The sequence below is a fragment of the Lynx rufus genome, unplaced genomic scaffold (assembly GCF_022079265.1).
Source record: "Lynx rufus isolate CCGP_SWC_20201006 ecotype Redwood Valley unplaced genomic scaffold, mLynRuf1.p SCAF_4, whole genome shotgun sequence".
Lineage (NCBI taxonomy): Eukaryota > Metazoa > Chordata > Mammalia > Carnivora > Felidae > Lynx > Lynx rufus.
The window spans coordinates 77,905,365-77,922,789 of NW_025814856.1; the positions used below are offsets into that span (position 1 = coordinate 77,905,365).

A 17,425-nucleotide genomic window follows, 5' to 3' on the forward strand; every position below is an offset into this window, starting at 1 on the left:
ACTGTGTTTTTAAGTGTAAAATGAGTAGTTTTTACTGTAGTCACAGGGTTGTGCAACCAGCACATCTAACGTCAAAAGATTTTCATTACCCCAAAGAAAAACTTGATGCCCATTAGTAGTCACTCCCTCTTACTTATTCACCCCACCAACTTTCTAATATGCCGTATGTCTCTATGGAGTTGCCTGTGGTGGACGTTTCATACAAATGTATCATACATTGTGTGGCATTTTTTTTGTCTGGCTTCTTTCATTCAGCATAATGCTTTCAAGGTTCCTCTTGTAGTATGTTTCAATACTTCTTTCCTTTTTATGACCAAATAATACTACATTGTATGGATATACCGCATTTTTGTTTATCCATTCAATTTGTTTTCCTGTTGCTTGATGAATATTTGGGTTATTTCCACTTTTTGACTATGATGAGTAACAGCTGTTATGAATATTTTTGTACAAGTTTTTGTGTGGAAATTTTTCAATTATCTTGGGTGTTTACTTGAGAATATTTATGTTAAGGTCATATGCTAATTCTGTTTAACATTTTGATGTATGAAATTAATATGGTACAAACTCAAACTTATACAGTAATATATGTCAATTATATCTCAGTCTCTGGAAAAAGAAACTTTTTTTGAAGAATGCCAGACTGTTTTCCAAAGCAGCTGTACCATTTTCCATTCTTACCAGCAATGTATGAAAGTTTCAATTTCTTTATTTCTTGCCAATACTTCTTTTCTTTTTAATATAGCCATCTGATTGGGTATGGAGTGGTACCTTGTTGTTTTGATTTGAATTTCCCTACTGACTAAAGATATTGAGCATCTTTTATTGTGCCTATTGGCCATTTTTTAAATCATCTTATTCATTTTTATACAGTGTTTTATTAGTTTCAGGTATACATTATAGTGATTGAACAACTCCATACATTAACTGGTGCTCATCACAACAAGTGCACTCCTTAATCCCCATGGCCTGTTTAACCCCACCTCCCACCTCCACCCCCTCTGGTAACCATCAGTGTTGGTGGGAATGCAAACGGGTACAGCCACTGTTGAAAACAGTATGGAGAGTTCTTAAGAAATTAAAAATAGAATTAACCCTATAATTCAGCAATTGCACTACTGGGTATTTACCCAAAGAATACAAAAATGTTAATTCAGAGGGATACCTGCACTCCTGTGTTTTTAGTAACATTATTTGCGATAGCCAGGATATGGCTGTCCGTATCCTGAAAATGTCCATCAATTGGTGAATATATAAAGGAGATATGGGGGTGCCTGGGTGGCTCAGTTGGTTAAGCATCCGACTTTGGCTCAGGTCATGATCTCATAATTTGTGAGTCGGAGCCCTGCGTCGGGCTCTGTGATGACAGCTCAGGGCCTGGAGCCTGCTTCACATTCTGTCTCTGTCTCCCTCTCTCTCTGCCCCTCTACCACTTGTAGGTTGTAGTTTTCTAAGATTAGCAAATGTTCTCAGATTAAAAGCAGATTTGCTTCTTTTCTCTCTGGATTCTCCTGTGCTTCACTTTAACTTGGTATTCCTATTTGTAGTCTCATTTTAAGATGCTTTTCAGACATTTTTACATGGCATATAACATTTTTAGTTGTTTTCAGTGATAAGCTAACAACTTGGTCTGCCATACTGAAAATAGAAAACTCCCATCTTTCATCTTTTTTTTTTTTAATTTATTTTGAGAGAGAGAAAGAACAGGGAAGGGGCAGAGAGAGAGAGAGAGAGAGAGAGCGCGAGCGAGCACGCATGCGTGAATCCCAAGCAGGCTCTGCACTTTCAGCACAGAGCCCGATGTGAGGCTTGAACTCATGAACCATGAGATCATGACCTGAGCTGAAGTTGGATGTTTAACCCACTGAGCCCCCCAGGTGCTCCTCATCTTTTTTAATAAAGCAAACATCAGGGGCACCTGGGTGGCTCAGTTGGTGCGCCCCTCTCGCGCCCCTCTCGCGCCCCTCTCGCGCCCCTCTCGCGCCCCTCTCGCGCCCCTCTCGCGCCCCTCTCGCGCCCCCTCTCGCGCCCCCTCTCGCGCCCCCCCTCGCGCCCCCCCTCGCGCCCCCCCCTCGCGCCCCCCCTCGCGCCCCCCCTCGCGCCCCCCCTCGCGCCCCCCTGCTCGCATTCTTTAAAAATAAGTAAGTAAACTTTAAGAAAGAAAGAAACAAACAAACAAATATCAGATTATTTTATTCTCCTGATAAAATTATTCACTGGTTTCTTAACAAGAAATAGAATGAAGTGTCAATCCTTATATGGCATGTAAGCCCCTTCATGCTTGCCTTCATCAATTTTGCCTTTTGCTAGAATTTTTCTCATTCATTCCTTTGCACATTTTCTTTCTTCTCTAACTCAGAATATTCTTGTCATTCACTACATTCTCACTGATGTGTCATTCTTTTGTGAGACCTCTCCTGCCTTTCTTCTGGCAAGGCAGAATATTTCTTTCTCATTTTTTTGTTCCTTTAGTATCCTATGCATACTTCCATTATAGTTTTTTTCTGCATACCTTTTACTTTCCTCATAGTCTTCTGTAAGACTGAGCTCCTTAAGGGCTCTGATATATGTGTTAATATTTGAATCTCTAGCCTTAGCATAGTGTTATTTATATACCAGACATTTAAATATTTAAGAAATGAGTAAAATGATTTTTTCCTTAGTCTGTGCTCCAGCTGTAATATTTTTTCTAAGTACATAGCATATGTTACTGAACAAAACATGTATGGTACTAAAAAAATTCTTTTTAATGTACTGCTACATCTGTCCTGTAACAACTTGAAAAATAGAGCATGTGAGAAGAGTTTGGATGTGTTAGTCTTTTTCATATAGAGAAGAGATACTTTAAGGTTATTTCAGTGATAGCTACTTAGAGCATGTGGGGCAGTGAGGATGCATGGGAACCTGTCCTAACAGCCAAAGAGGAATCCTGGCATGGTGGGGCCTGCGTGCACAGTGAGATATGGCTTCGCCTATAATAGCATGCTAACATTTACACATTTCTGTGACTCAGGCTCTGTGCGTTTGCAGCTCTCTATCTGCTACTTTTTTCTGGCTGCCACTGTGGGTTAACTCTCATCCTCCTTTTCACTGGCTCATTGTTTCTTCTCACTCTAGCTGCTTTTGTCTCAGGGTTTCTGCTTATTGCCACTTTCCTAAAGTGAACGGTGACTGCCAATAATAATTTTGGGTAGTTCTCGTTCACAACAATGCCACTAGTGACAGACCTGATGTGGTTTCTATTGACCTAACACTGTTTCCCTGAATCTAATCAGTTACGGCTAAAGTCACAAGGTCATGTGACCTGAAATTTGGTGAACGTTGTGTAAGGACCTGCCCAAGCTACTTTCCTGAAGGAGTAGGGGTACTACCAGTACCCCGAGCACTCTTAAGAGTTCTCTCCTGTGAGTTCATGTTTTACTTGAATGTTAAAATATACGTTAGAACAATACTTCCTCATAGTTAAGTTGGAATTTTTTTTTTTAATTTTTTTTTAACGTTTTATTTTATTTTTGGTACAGAGAGAGACAGAGCGTGAACGGGGGAGGGGCAGAGAGAGAGGGAGACACAGAATCAGAAGCAGGCTCCAGGCTCTGAGCCATCAGCCCAGAGCCCGACGCGGAGCTCGAACTCACAGACCGCGACATCATGACCTGAGCTGAAGTCGGATGCTTAACCGACTGAGCCACCCAGGCGCCCCTTAAGTTGGAATTTAAATATCACTTTTTAGGATAACTTTCTCATTTTGGACTCAAAATCATGGCATGTTTAGGGAAATTTTTTTTCTTATGAAGGAAAAGACTAACATGTAAGGATGGTAGATTTACGTGTAATTTTAGGCAATGAATTAAAATTTAATTTTTCTATTAAAATCCTTGCTTTTGACTCCAGATCTTAAACCTGTCAGAATCATGCATTTCTTTTTTTCCCCTGTGGTTAATACACTCTTTGGGCAGTAAGTTTTAAGAACCTATTTATGTTTGCCTCTTAGCTAGCTATAAGTGATAAAGAAAATTTCATGTTTATGCAGGATTTTATAATGAATGAAAACTTTAAAGTACTCTGAATCATTTGACTGTTACAATAATTGTGTTTAGAAGTTACATATCTCAGGGTGCATGGGTGGCTCAGTTGGTTAAATGCCCAACTTCCGCTCAGGTCATAATCTCACGGTTGGTGAGTTAGGGGCCTGCGTCGGGCTCTGTGCTGATAGTTCAGAGCCTGGAGCCTGCTTCAGATTCTGTTTCTCCCTTTCTCTCTGTCCCTTGCTCTCTCTCTGTCTGTCTCTGTCTCTCTCTCAGAGATAAATAAACATTAAAAAATTAAAAAAAAAAAGTTGTATATCTCATCATTTTATGGACAAATATACCGAGGTTCTGAAAGTTACTTGCTGGAGCCAGTGTGCAGCAGTGTTAATACTGTGAAAGAAGATTTCTTTCTCTAAATTTAGTATTCTTTGCTTTTGATTCTGTAGAATATATAAAAAAGCTAGATAATCTAGTTCCTGTGTTCCAGAAGCTAGCTGGAGGTAAAAATCAAGAACAAACTCGGCTTTGTAAGTACAGATGAAGTGTAGTGGACTAGGAGTTAGGAGGCCTGACTGCTAGTCTTCATCACCCAGCCACATGATAGTAAGTGAACTTTAGTGTCTTTTGACCCCCGTTTTAGTGAGATATAATTGACATATAACACTGTGTAAGTTTAAAGTGTATAACGTGATGATTTGATAACATGCATATGTTGTGAGATGATTACCACAATAAGCTTGGCTAACCCATCCTTTACCTCAGGTGATTACCATTTTTGTTGTGGTGGTAATGGTGGTGCATTTTTTTTATGATGAAAGTTTAGAGTGGATCTGTACATTCTCTTCCAGCTCTAAAATACAGAACTCTTTCATAATGTTTTTATTTTTTATTTTATTTCTTTTAATCTAGGTTTTTTTTTAATGTTTATATTTTGAGAGAGAGACAGAGTGTGAGCAGGGGAAGGGCAGAGAGAGAGAGGGAGACACAGAATCTGAAGCAGGCTCCTGGCTCTGAGCTGTCAGCACAGAGCCGGATGCAGGCCTCAAACCCACGAACCGTGAGATCATGACCTGAGCCAAAGCTGGATGCTTAACCGACTGAGCCACCCAGGCACCCTGAATGTTTTTATTTTTTATGGTTACAGAAGCATGAGAGGTCAGGATTTTTGTGTTTGAGATAAACACTTTAGGGGTGCCTGGGTGGCTCATTCGGTTAAGTGCTGACTTGGGCTCAAGTCATGATCTGAACAGTTCATGAGTTCAAGCCCTGCTTCGGCTCTGTGCAGACAGCTCAGAGCCTGGAGCCTGCTTCTGATCCTGTGTCTCCTCTCTCTCTCTGCCCCTCCTCCACTCGCCCTCTGTCTCTCTCAAAAATAAACATAAAAAATTAAAAAAAATAAGATAAACACTTTATTTTTATTGTTATTAAATATTAGCCCTAATTTTCTGCACCCTTACTGTAAAAAATACTATACAAGAGGGACAACTAAGTTGAATACCTTTGGCCAAAATATTACAAAGGAAGAAAGGAAGGGAAAGTAAAGAAAAATACGCTATGTACATTTTGGTATCTTTATTTCCAGTATTTAATTTTTCTGGGATTAACTCATATGCAGGCTTACCTTAGGAAGGAAATTCATCTTAGAAATTTGTTGTCTTTAGAACTATTTTGAAGTCTGGGGCGCCTGGGTGGCTCAGTTGAGCATATGACTCTTAAATTTGGCTCTGGTCATGATCCCAGGGTCATAGGATTGGGCCCAGGTCAGGCTCTGCACTGGACATGGAGCCTGCTTGGGATTCTCCCTCCCTCCCTCTCTCTCTCTCTCTGTCTCCCCCTCCCATCTTTCTCCCCCCTTCCCCTACCTTGTGCACTCTCTCTCTAAAATAAAAAAATAAATAAATAAATACTATTTTGAAATGTAAGCCCTCTTTGGAAGCTTATTATGTTTTAACCATTTTCTGTTCACTTTGGTCATTTCTGTTTTGAACATTGGGGAAACTTTAATGTTCCTGTTTAATCTTTTTATTCCTTGAGCTCCTAATTCATTTAAATGCATGTGGTATAAGAAAGCAACAAAGAAAGAGCTACAAAGTTGTTTCTGCCTTGAACATAAAATCACTATGATTGTTCTGTCAATTAGGAGAAAGTACTTTTACTTACATTTAATTCCGTTTGCTTTTTATCCCCATTTCACTCTTTACAGAAGCCTTTTCTTTCTCCAAACAGAGCCTTCTGACTTCATCTGTATACATGAATACATGAGTTGAATTTAATTATCACCCCAAGAATCATCCATCTTAGCTCATTTTAGTAACATTGTTAGCTTATGAACTGCTTCAGAGTTTGTCAGAAAGAAATTTTGAAGAGCTTATTATCTCTTACATAGAGTATTTAAATTTTTAAAATTTTAAAATTATATAAGAAAATGAGTTTTTTTAACTTTCAGTATGACAGCTTTGTTGAGATATAATTCACATACCTATTATATAACATTTTTATCTTTTCAATTTATTTTTTTAACTTTTTATCGTTTTACTTTTTAATTTTTTAAGTCATACACATATATTAGCTTTTCACTGGAAAGTTTTTAATTAAAATTTTTAACTTTGAAATTATATAAGTAAGAAAGCTTAAGAAAATGTTCAAACTAAGAAGGAAGAAATCATCTGACAAACATTTTCTCTGTGTGCTTATGTTTTATCGGTACATGGTTTTCATATACTTCAGTAGGGTCCTGTTAAAAATTTGATCTCTTGTATAGATGATGACTTGTTTAACTGGCTGTGTAATTATCTGCCAAAAAAGCAAATATTCCAGGAAGGAAGGAAGAGGGAAGATAACGACAACATAAAATGCCAGTGTCCCCAAATACTGTAAAAACAGCAGCTACTAGAGCAAAACTAAAAAACGTGTGCTGTGGGAGTGTTTTTGTGTTCTAGATCTAGCCTCCAGGGGGCGCAGCAGCTTCTGTTTCTGCTTGGGGAAAGCCAGTAAGACATCCCACTACAGGAGACCACTGTGCTGAGAGGCAGCTGGAGGCAAACATGCAGAGACGATAGGTACAGAAGCCTAAGACGTCAGACATTTGAGTGAAGCCTTCTAGTACTCTCCAGACCAGCCTCATTGCTAGCTGGGTGCAGCGACTGAGTAATCCCAGCTGATACCACATGCAGCATTTGAACCCTGCCTAAATTCCTGACCCACAGAATTGTGAGACATAAGAAATCATTTTAAACCACTAAGTTTTGAACTGGTTTTTGGTGCAGTGATAGGTAATTGGTAGACCTGCCAAACTGATTTTCAAGTATAGAGATAGCCATCCACATTCGAATGCAGGGAAGATTGTTCCTCTCTTTCCTTAGGAATCTGATAGTGTGTTTGAGACAATCAGAATGACTAGAGAAATACCAACGTAAGACAGGTGATGAGCATAGGAGCTAATATTAAATGAAGGCTGTTAATGGGAGTATAGTATGTCATGGCTGTATGTTTTGATAAATAAAAATTGTAAGAAAAAATGTAGGGAGCGCATGTGCAAAACAGGTTTTAAGAACTGTCTTCAGCTGTCATATTTGTGTTGTTGGTTGTGTATTGAGATAATGTTTTCTGTATGTTGTGCAGCAAAGCAAATGGATAATGTTAAATTATTCTAATTCTGTTATGTCTTACATCTTTGAGAGCTAGAAGTATCCGTGTGGAAGAAATAATGTACAGATGTAAGAAGATTAAGCAAATGCCCTGTGCTCCTGATTTAAAAAAAAAATTTTTTTTTTACTGTTTATTTTTTTGAGAGAGCACGAGCAGGGGAGGGGCAGAGAGAGAGGGAGACACAGAATCTGAAGCAGGCTCCAGGTTCTGAGCTGTCAGCAGAGAGCCTGATGCAGTGCTCAAACCCACAAACTGAGATCATGACCTGAGCCAAAGTCAGACGTTTAACTGACTGAACCACCCAGGTGCCCCATTAATTGGAATTATCAGTATAAATTCATGAGGGATTTTAATTTTATTTTTATATATACGTTACGTATGTACATATTTTTGTACATAGATACGTATAATATTGATCTGAGAATGTTTTATGTATATTATGGAATAAAGCAATGAATATGTGATGTTTTGATTGTGACATTTCCTATCTATGTCTGCTGAAAAGTCACAGAAATGAGCAAGTTTAGTTTCCAGAATGTGTTCTTGAAAAGCTGTTGACCTCTAAAGGAAACCAGGGCTTCCTTGATAAATCTTTGATTCCAGGTGGGGTTGAAATACATAAAATGATGCTGGAATATTTTTGTACTGTATATCAAAGAAGCTATCAACCAGGGCTCCTGGGTGGCTCAGTCGGTAAGCGTCTGACTTCAGCTCAGGTCATGATCTCATGGTTCGTGAGTTCGAGCCCCACATCAGGCTCTGTGCTGACAGCTCAGAGCCTGGAGCCTGCTTCAGATTCTGTCTCCCTGTCTCTCTGCTCCTCCCCCACTCACACTCTGTCTCCCTCTCAAAAACAAATAAACATTAAAAAATTTTTTTTAAAAAGCTATCAACCACTGCTAACATGAATCATAACGAAAGGATTTTGCAAAGCCTCTGGGGTGACCAAGTATACTAGTTTTAGCACAGAAAATCCAGGGTTCTGGGAAACTACTGTCTCAGGCAAATTGGTACAATTGGTCAGCCTGAGAGGCTCGCAGTGGCCACAGAGGGACAAAGCGAGCCTCTGCAAGGATAAAAGCTACAGTGGATTGGTATCCTTTATTATGGTTAAATCTCTGTGTTCATATTGATAGCTGAAACAAACAAACACCTCACTAATTGTTCATCTTTGGTGGGTATAAGGAAAGTAATTTTTTTTTAAACAATTGATAATTTATTAAAAAGTTGATTTAAGCATCTGCAATAGTGACTTCAGCCTCAACTCCTGGCTCAATACTAATGGAAGTAATCTGTTTAACAATCTCAGAAGGACTGTGCAAATCAATGACTTGCCTCATTATTTCAATGATCGTCATCAGAAAATGATCCCAAGTCTTAGAATCTTTACCACAGGGAGTTTTTCTTGCAGTGATTTTGAGTCTTGGTAGATATCCAAACTATCCTTTCACTTTGAGATTCTTTTCCTTTGTGCCTCTGACGAAGTCAGCACATAACTTCTCCAAAGATTGCACGTTGTGCCTGGTTAGCAGGCTCCAGGCTCCAAGCTGTCAGCACGGAGCCTGATGAGGGGCTCGAACTCACAAACTGCAAGATCATGACCTGAGCTGAAGTCTGACTCTCAACTGACTGAGCCACTCAGGTACCCCTAGTGTAATTCTAATTGGGCAAATTGCCACCTCTGGTTCCCCGGGCATCTTCCTGGTGTCTTTAAAAGTCATGGCTGTGGCGTGGCTTCCTGACCTACTTGTTCCTTGGTGAGAATGAACAGCAGTGAGGCAGGAGCAGGAGTGGGGCCTCCAGAGCTCCCCTGGAGTTGTGACCCTGTCCTCCTCAAAGAGCAGGGAAGCAGTCTAATTTTGAAAACTGATAAAGCACGAGAAAGAATCAAGTATTTATTTTTATTTTTTTTTGTATGAACAGTACCACCAGGTAAACAAATAGTAGGTGGGATAAAGTTAGAAATTTTATATGCTAATAAATAAAGGCAAAATGATGGATTTGGAATAATCTCTATGTTTTAATGGATTTTCACATTGAATATCACTGACTGCTAACAACACAGAGAAAAATCATACACGTGTTGCACATGCACCACTACGTAAGGGATGATTTTGCCTAAGATATTACGGTTGAGTTTGATGAAGCTGCCTACATCCAACTACTGATGTACGGGAAATATGGAAGACAGAAGAACGTGTTAAACTGCACTGTGGGAATGCTCTCAACAAAACCCAGTCTGTGGGAAAATGTATAGGACAGATGATTGAATATATTTAGCAGATTGCAAAGAAAAAAATAAGATGGTGAGGGAACCTATATAGATTTTAAAAAAGGGCAAGTTTAAACTATAGCATATAAGCTAGTGTATAGATAAATATACTTCAGTAATAAAAGCACAAAGAAAAGCAAGGAAGTGATTATCCCAAAAGCCAGAGTAGTGATTTCTCTTGGCTGGGATGGGAGAGTAGAGGGCAATGGATCGAAGGCGTCATGATTGGGATAGGGTACCTAGAGGGCTTCTGTAGTCATTTCCATGGTCCTGTCTTCTGATCTGCATGGTGGTTCCAGGTTCATTTAGCTGTAATTTCTGTGTATGGTTTTCTGTGTTTGTAATATCTGTATTTATTTTAAGCACTATTTTATAGAGCAGTTGCAGGTTCACAGCAAAAGCAAGAGGAACAGGGCTCCTGGGTGGCTCATTTGGTTAAGTGTCCGACTCTTGATTTCAGCTCAGGTTGTGATCTCACAGTTGGTGAGATCGAGCCCCGTGTCAGGCTCTGTGCTGACAGCCCGGAACCTGCCTGGTTTCCCTCTCTCACTGCCCCTCCTCTGCTTGGGTACGCTTTCTCACTCTCTCAAATAAATGCAGTTAAAAAAAAAAAAGTAAGAGGAAGATAGAGGTATCTCCTATATCCCCTGCCCCTAAACATGCATGCCTCCCCCTTAACCACCATCCCCCACCAGAGTGGTACATTTGTTAAAATTGTTGAACCTATAGTGACATATCATTATCTCCCAGAGTCCATAATTTACATCTGGGTTCACTCTTGGTGTACATTCAGTGGGTTTGAATAAATGTATAGTGACATATATCCATCATTATAGTGTTTATACAGAGCATTTTCAGTGCCCTAAAAATCTTGTGTACTCTGTGTAGTCAGTCTTCTAAACTTTGGCAGCCACTGATCTTTTTCTTTTCTCCATAGTTTTGTCTTTTACAGAATTTTAGGTAGTTGAAATGATACTAATACTTATAGCCTTTTTAGATTAGCTTCTTTCACTTAACTGATATGACATTACTCTATGTCTTTTCATGGCTTGATATCTCAGTTCTTTTTAGTGCTGATAATATGTTGGTATTGTATTTGATTATAAAAGTCCCACATAAAAAATAAGGAAGGGAAATTGTCTGGAGTGGAGGCAACTATATTAGGAAATGCTGACAGTTGATGCCTTATAGATTATCTAAGACTTCTTGACTGAGGATTTTATTAAATGCTGTTGTGAGAAGATTCAACATAATCTGTTAGTAGAGAGCCATTGAAGTTTATTAAAAAGGGGACTGGAGTGCTGAAAACTGTTTCTAAGAAGCTAAATCTAGCAGGATGGATTTCAGTTAAGAGACTGGAAAGCTAGTTGGTAGACCACATTGTGAAGGTGAAGGTGGTAAAGATTTGGATTAGGTGATGCTTGTGGGACCAGAGGTAATGTAACTTTTGGGTTATTCAACAGAAGAATGGTCAATAAGAGTTGGTGACAGATTAAGTATGGTTAAAAATAAAAGCATTAGAAATAAGCTTAAAGATTTCATGTGTGAGGGCATATCCTTTATGGGATAGGTACTGGGGGATTCTAGGTGATTAGACCAAAGTAAGATCTGGTATTTCTCTTCATGAAGTATTTGGAATCCCAGAGGAATGATTATTAGGGATACTGCATTCCAGATGGTTCATTTAAAAATGCTCTTCTGACAAGCAAGAAAAAACTGATAAGTGGTTGTTTTTGGTAAGTGCATATTTGGGACATAGAGATAAGAAGGTGACTTTTTAAATTTTCTTTTGCATCTTGAATTATGTGCTTATATTACTTATTCAGAATATAAATAAAATTTAATTAAAAGATAAAGATGGGCAAATCTTCCAGTTTCTAGGGACACATTTTATTTTTTTAATGTTTATCTTTGAGGGAGAAGGTGTACCTGTATGCATGCACAGAAGTGAGTGCGGGAGGGGCTGAGAGAGATGTGGGCACAGAGGATCCCAAGCAGGCTCTGTGCTGTCAGCACAGAGCCCAACACAGGGCTCGAACTAAGGAAAGGTGAGATCATGACCTGATGTTGGAGGCTTACTGAGCTACCCAGGGGCCCCCAGGGACATTCTTATTTGGCATTCTTTTATCATTATAATTACTTTAGACTAAAGTTACTGAGAAAAGCATTCAGGTAAACAGGTTTAATAATTGGTTGCCTTTGACTTACATGTTTGTAAGCATTATGCTTTTGTTTTTGTTTTTTTAAAAAATTTTTTTTTCAACGTTTATTTATTTTTTTTGGGACAGAGAGAGACAGAGCATGAATGGGGGAGGGGCAGAGAGAGAGGGAGACACAGAATCGGAAACAGGCTCCAGGCTCTGAGCCATCAGCCCAGAGCCTGACGCGGGGCTCGAACTCATGGACCGCGAGATCGTGACCTGGCTGAAGTCTGACGCTTAACCGACTGCGCCACCCAGGCACCCCAATAAGCATTATGCTTTTGATTATATGTTTGTGTGTCTCTGTATGTTGTGTGGGTATGTGTGTGGTTCTGGGGTGTGTGTGTTTCATTCAGAAAACAGTGTTTATAGCTGGAGTCTCAGCTGTTTTCCTAGTGCTTTTAATTCTTATTGCCTCCAGTTAAGATTTTCCTCCTTAGATGGGAGATGTTCTTCTCAACCAGCTTGAGGGTCATAAAGATGGTGGTGATGCGGCAGCATCGACTGTCTCTCTTCATTATCGCTGCTGATGCTAAAGGTCACTACATATCTACTATTCCATCAGTCTTCCCTCTCCTGTCTCTCCCTCGGGCAATTGCTCTGGAGCCAGCTTCTGTAATAAAGTGTCCTGAAATACTTGGGTCTTCATTTCATGTCTTAGTCTTTTGGTTATGTAAAGACCCAGCATTAGGTCTGGTAATGAAAAAGAAATAGTAAGTGAATGTATATGTATATGATAGTTTTTTGTTTTGTTTTGTTAACTCTCTTTTATAATTTGTTATTAGTGATTTAAAAAACATTAGAAAATTCAAGTAGGGCATATTTATTCTTTAAGATCTGGTGAAATTGGGAAAAGTTATGTTTGTTCCCCTATGGACCTAGAAAAGAGAAACCAGTATGAAAACAATAAGAGGCAGTAGTAGGAAGCTAAGCAGTCCTAGCACAGTGGGTATCAACCTTGGTTGCACATTGGATATTAAAAAAAATACTGAGGGGTGCCTGGGTGGCTCAGTCTGTTAGGTGTCTGACTTTTGATTTAGGCTGGGGTCCTGATCTCATGGTTCTTGGAATGGAGCCCCACGTCCTCGCTGACAGCATGAGCCTGCTTGGATTCTCTCTCTCTGCCCCTTACCCACTCATGCTCACTCACTCTCTTCAAATAAATAAACTTAAAAAAAAGTACAGGTGGTGCACCTGGGTGGCTCAGTTGGTTAAGCGTCTGACTTCAGCTCAGGTCATGATCTCACAGTTCGTGAGTTCGAGCCCTGCATTGGGCTCTGTGCTGACAGCTTGGAGCCTGGAGCCTGCTTCAAATTCTGTGTCTCTCCCCCCCCCCCCCACCCCGTTTCTCCCCAGCTCATGGTCTGTCTCTCCTTCTCTCAAAAATAAACATTAAAAAAAAAATTAAAAAAAAATACAGGTGCTCAGTATGCACCTCTAGAGATTCTGATTTAATTGGCCAGGGCTATGGCCTTGGCTTTGCAATTTTTTGAATTTGAATTTAATATGAAGACTGAGAACCACTGGCCTGGAGACTAAAACTACTCAAGGATCCAGAAAAGAGTTCCCGAGTTTTATAGCACCTCATTCCCCATTCTCTTCTTATGGGGTAAATTGGGAGTTTTATTTTAAAATGATGCTTTCTAAGCCTTGTGAGTTTTTAGGTTTCTGCTGGATAGGAAACAAAAGACATGAATGAATCTTTAGCATATGGAAAGAATGGAGAAATTCACATGATAATAGTAATAAAACTTAATGGATTGACTATACTTACTCAACATTGTGATATTTGTGCAGGTTGCCTGTGATTTGCTTCGGAGAATAGTTCGCATCCTGTATCTCACTAAGAGACTCCAAGGACAACTGCAAGGGGGAAGCAGAGAGATAACAAAAGCTGCTCAGAGTCTTAATGAACTTGGTAAGTTCTTTTTTGTTTAAAAAGTTAGTAGAGTTTTTAAGATTTTTCAGTCACTTGATTTGTTGACTAGTGTTATCACCTGTAACAAATATTATCGAACAAATTTAATAATTATCCATATACAACTTTGTCACACTTTTCAAAATGAGTAAGTAAAATTAGTTGATTTCTTAGAAATGCGGCTTAGTTTTTTAATTCTTGTATGGTAAAATTGGCCTTTTTTTTTTTTTTTTGGTATACAGGCATGTGAATTTTAATACATGTATAGATTCATGTAACCGCCAGCACAGTCATGATATAGAATAAATTCCATCACCCCCAAAATTCCCTCATGCTATCCCTTTACAGTCACACCTGCCCCCTCTCCCTTTGGCAACCATTGATTAGTTTTCCATCAGTTTAGTTTTCTTTTTAGGAGAATGTTAAATAAATGGGATTATAAAGTATGTGACATTTTAGGGGCGCCTGGGTGGCTCAGTCGGTTGGGCGTCCTACTTCGGCTCATGTCATGATCTCATGGTCCGTGAGTTCAAGCCCTGCATCGAGCTCTGTGCTGTCAGTTCAGAGCCTGGAGCCTACTTCACATTCTGTGTCTCCCTCTGTCTCTGCCCCTCCCCCACTCACTTTCTGTCAAAAAATGAATAAATATTAAAAAAAATTAAAAAAAACAGTAAAGTATGTGACATTTTGAGGCTAGTGTTTTGTACTCAGCATAATACCCCTGAGATTCATCCAAGGTTTTGTATATACCATAGTTTGTAACTTGGTGTTTGTTGGAATATCACTGTGTGGTTGTACCACAGTTGGTTGATTGACAGATTGAAGGAAATTTATGTTGTTTCTAGTTTTTGGTAATGATGAATAAAGCTACTATAAACATTTGTGTACAGGTTTTCATGTGAACTTAATTTTCATTTCTGTAGAATAAATGCTGTTTTTTAGGTGACAGATCCTGTGTTGGCATTATGCCTAGAAAAATTATTGAATTCATTTCTTCATATGCTCATTCTTTTCTCAGGCATTTAGAACAGACTCTTGACATTCAAGGGTTTAACATTCATGGTTTGGACTGTTAACAAGCTGCAAGGTCCATGATGATATAGTTCATAATATTTTAGGCAAATTTTTGAATAGGTACTGAGTATATGTAGAACTCACACCTGCATTTTAATGAGGCTTTGTCATTTTCTTCTTTTCATTGGGCACCCAGTAATTTTTCTGAAGTGGATGTGTTTAGTGATTTTCTACCTTTGTAGGTTCAGAGGTCTTTGATGATACCCAATTCAGATATCAAGAGTCTACTTACTGTTGGTGGTGTGCTTTGAAAATAATATCAGAAAGATAGGCATTACATGTTATTTTTGAAATCTTCTATCTTTGATATTTCAATTGCATAGTCATGTTGTAATGCTTATTCCATATTTTTTACAAAAGAAATATAACATTCTTCATACTTCAACATTTCAATTTTCAATGCCTGAATGCCTGAATTCAATGCCTGAATCATTAGAAATATAGTTAACTTGTGGCGATTTAATATGCTTGGAATACATTGTTTAAAAAGTTAATGTTTATTAAAATTAAATTTTTTTTTAAGTTTTTAAATTCCAGTTAACATAGTGTTAAATTAGTTTCGGGTATAAGGTACAGTGATTTAACATCCGTATATCACTTGGTGCTCATGATGACAAGTGCTCCTTAATCCCCATCACCTATTACCTCTTCCTGCCTCCCCCACTTCTCCTCTGATAACCATCAGTTTGTTCTCAATAGTTAAGAGTCTATTAAAAAGTTAATTTTTAAGCAATTAGTAACGCTTGGGTATTTTTTTTCCACAGTATGTGCCAAATGTAGGAGTGTAAAAATTCTAGTATCAGCTTTTATTTTTGCTTTATCACATTTAATTTTTTTGTTCCAAAAATAATCTGTAGGATAATAGAATCATTAAAAACAGGCACAAATTAGTTCAAGGTTATTATGTATATTTGTCATCACTGACACTGTTCCATTATAAAAAATTGCTACATTTTGATTATGATTATCATTTTTTCTAGAAACAACAGATGCTATAATACAAATGGTGATGGATTCTTTTTAAAAAAATAGACATGAGTATCAATCATAATGTTCTGAGTTGGTTCGATGTAGAGCATAAACCCATTATCCTTCCAATGAGGCATTGGCTTTACCCAAAGTTTTATAAATATTAAATGATGAGCATTTGTTGAGAAAGTATTGTTCATGGTGGAATTCTCTCAAAACGGGTTGTGTTAATTTAAATTTTTTTTAAAGCTTTGCTGATTATGTACCATTCAGAATTTGCAAAGGCATCATCTTTTCATGATTCACCACTGTAGCTCAGTCTTGGCCAACACTGGCATTGATAATAAGGAGAAGCCAAGAGGGAGATAAAGTTTCTACATTTGGAATTAGTATTTTAATGAAAGTAATAACTTGGCAATCAGTATTACAATTACGCATATATACTAAGTGATATTTTATGATTGGAACATCTCTGAAATTATTGTCTGTATCAGTATGGTTCTGATTCTCATTAGAAAGAATAAAATGATGAAGAGTAGCAGTGTTTACAGGCCATTGAAATTAACTTAAAACTAATCTCTTAAAAGGTCTTGGGGGTTGAATTGCAGAGACCAGATGAAATTCATTGTCATCTGGAAATTCTTGTATTTTGAGGGACTAGAGGGAATGTGGAGTGACTGCTAATGGATACAGATTTCTCTTTGTGGTGATGAAAGTGTCCTGGAATTAAACAGTGGTTGTTGCACAACCTCATCAATATGCAGAAAAGCCTCTGAATTGTGGACTTTAAAAGGCTGGATTTTTATGGTTTGTGAATTACGTATCAATTTAAAAAGTATATTCTGGAACCTGGGGACAGTTATACTAGTACCTCTTCTTTTTCTAAATTGAAGTCTAAGTGACATACAATCAACTGCACGCATTGAAAATGTGCAATTTGGTAAGTTTTGATAGGAAACATCACCAGGATCAAGGTAATGAACATAACTATCACTGTCAAAAGTTTCCTCATGCCCCTTGGCAGTTGTTCCTCAGGCATTTATTGAACTTCTTTCTGTCACTATAGATTACTTGGCACTTCAGAGAATTTTATATAAATAAAATCATAGCTTGTGTTTTTGTGGCTTCTTTTGGTGAGCTTAACTTTGAGATTTATATATGTTGTTGTATATATCAATAGCTCATTCCTTTTTATTTCTGAGTAGAATTACATCGTATAGCTATCCCACAGTTGGTTTATCCATTCACCTGGTGATGGGAAATTTGGGTTGTTTCTAGTTTTTGGCTATTAGAAATCAAGCTGCCATGAACATTC

The 17,425-nt window shown here is 38.3% G+C and overlaps 1 protein-coding gene across 3 annotated transcripts in view; it reads left to right on the top strand.

Annotated features, from left to right (window-relative positions):
- COG5 (component of oligomeric golgi complex 5) overlaps window positions 1–17,425 on the top strand; it is a 322,331-nt gene that overhangs the window by 24,563 nt on the left and 280,343 nt on the right. For all 3 annotated transcript variants that reach the window (XM_047095454.1, XM_047095453.1, XM_047095455.1), the window contains exon 6: window positions 13,947–14,067. In XM_047095454.1, coding sequence (XP_046951410.1) covers window positions 13,947–14,067 — 121 coding nt within the window. The remainder of the gene's footprint in view (window positions 1–13,946; window positions 14,068–17,425) is intronic.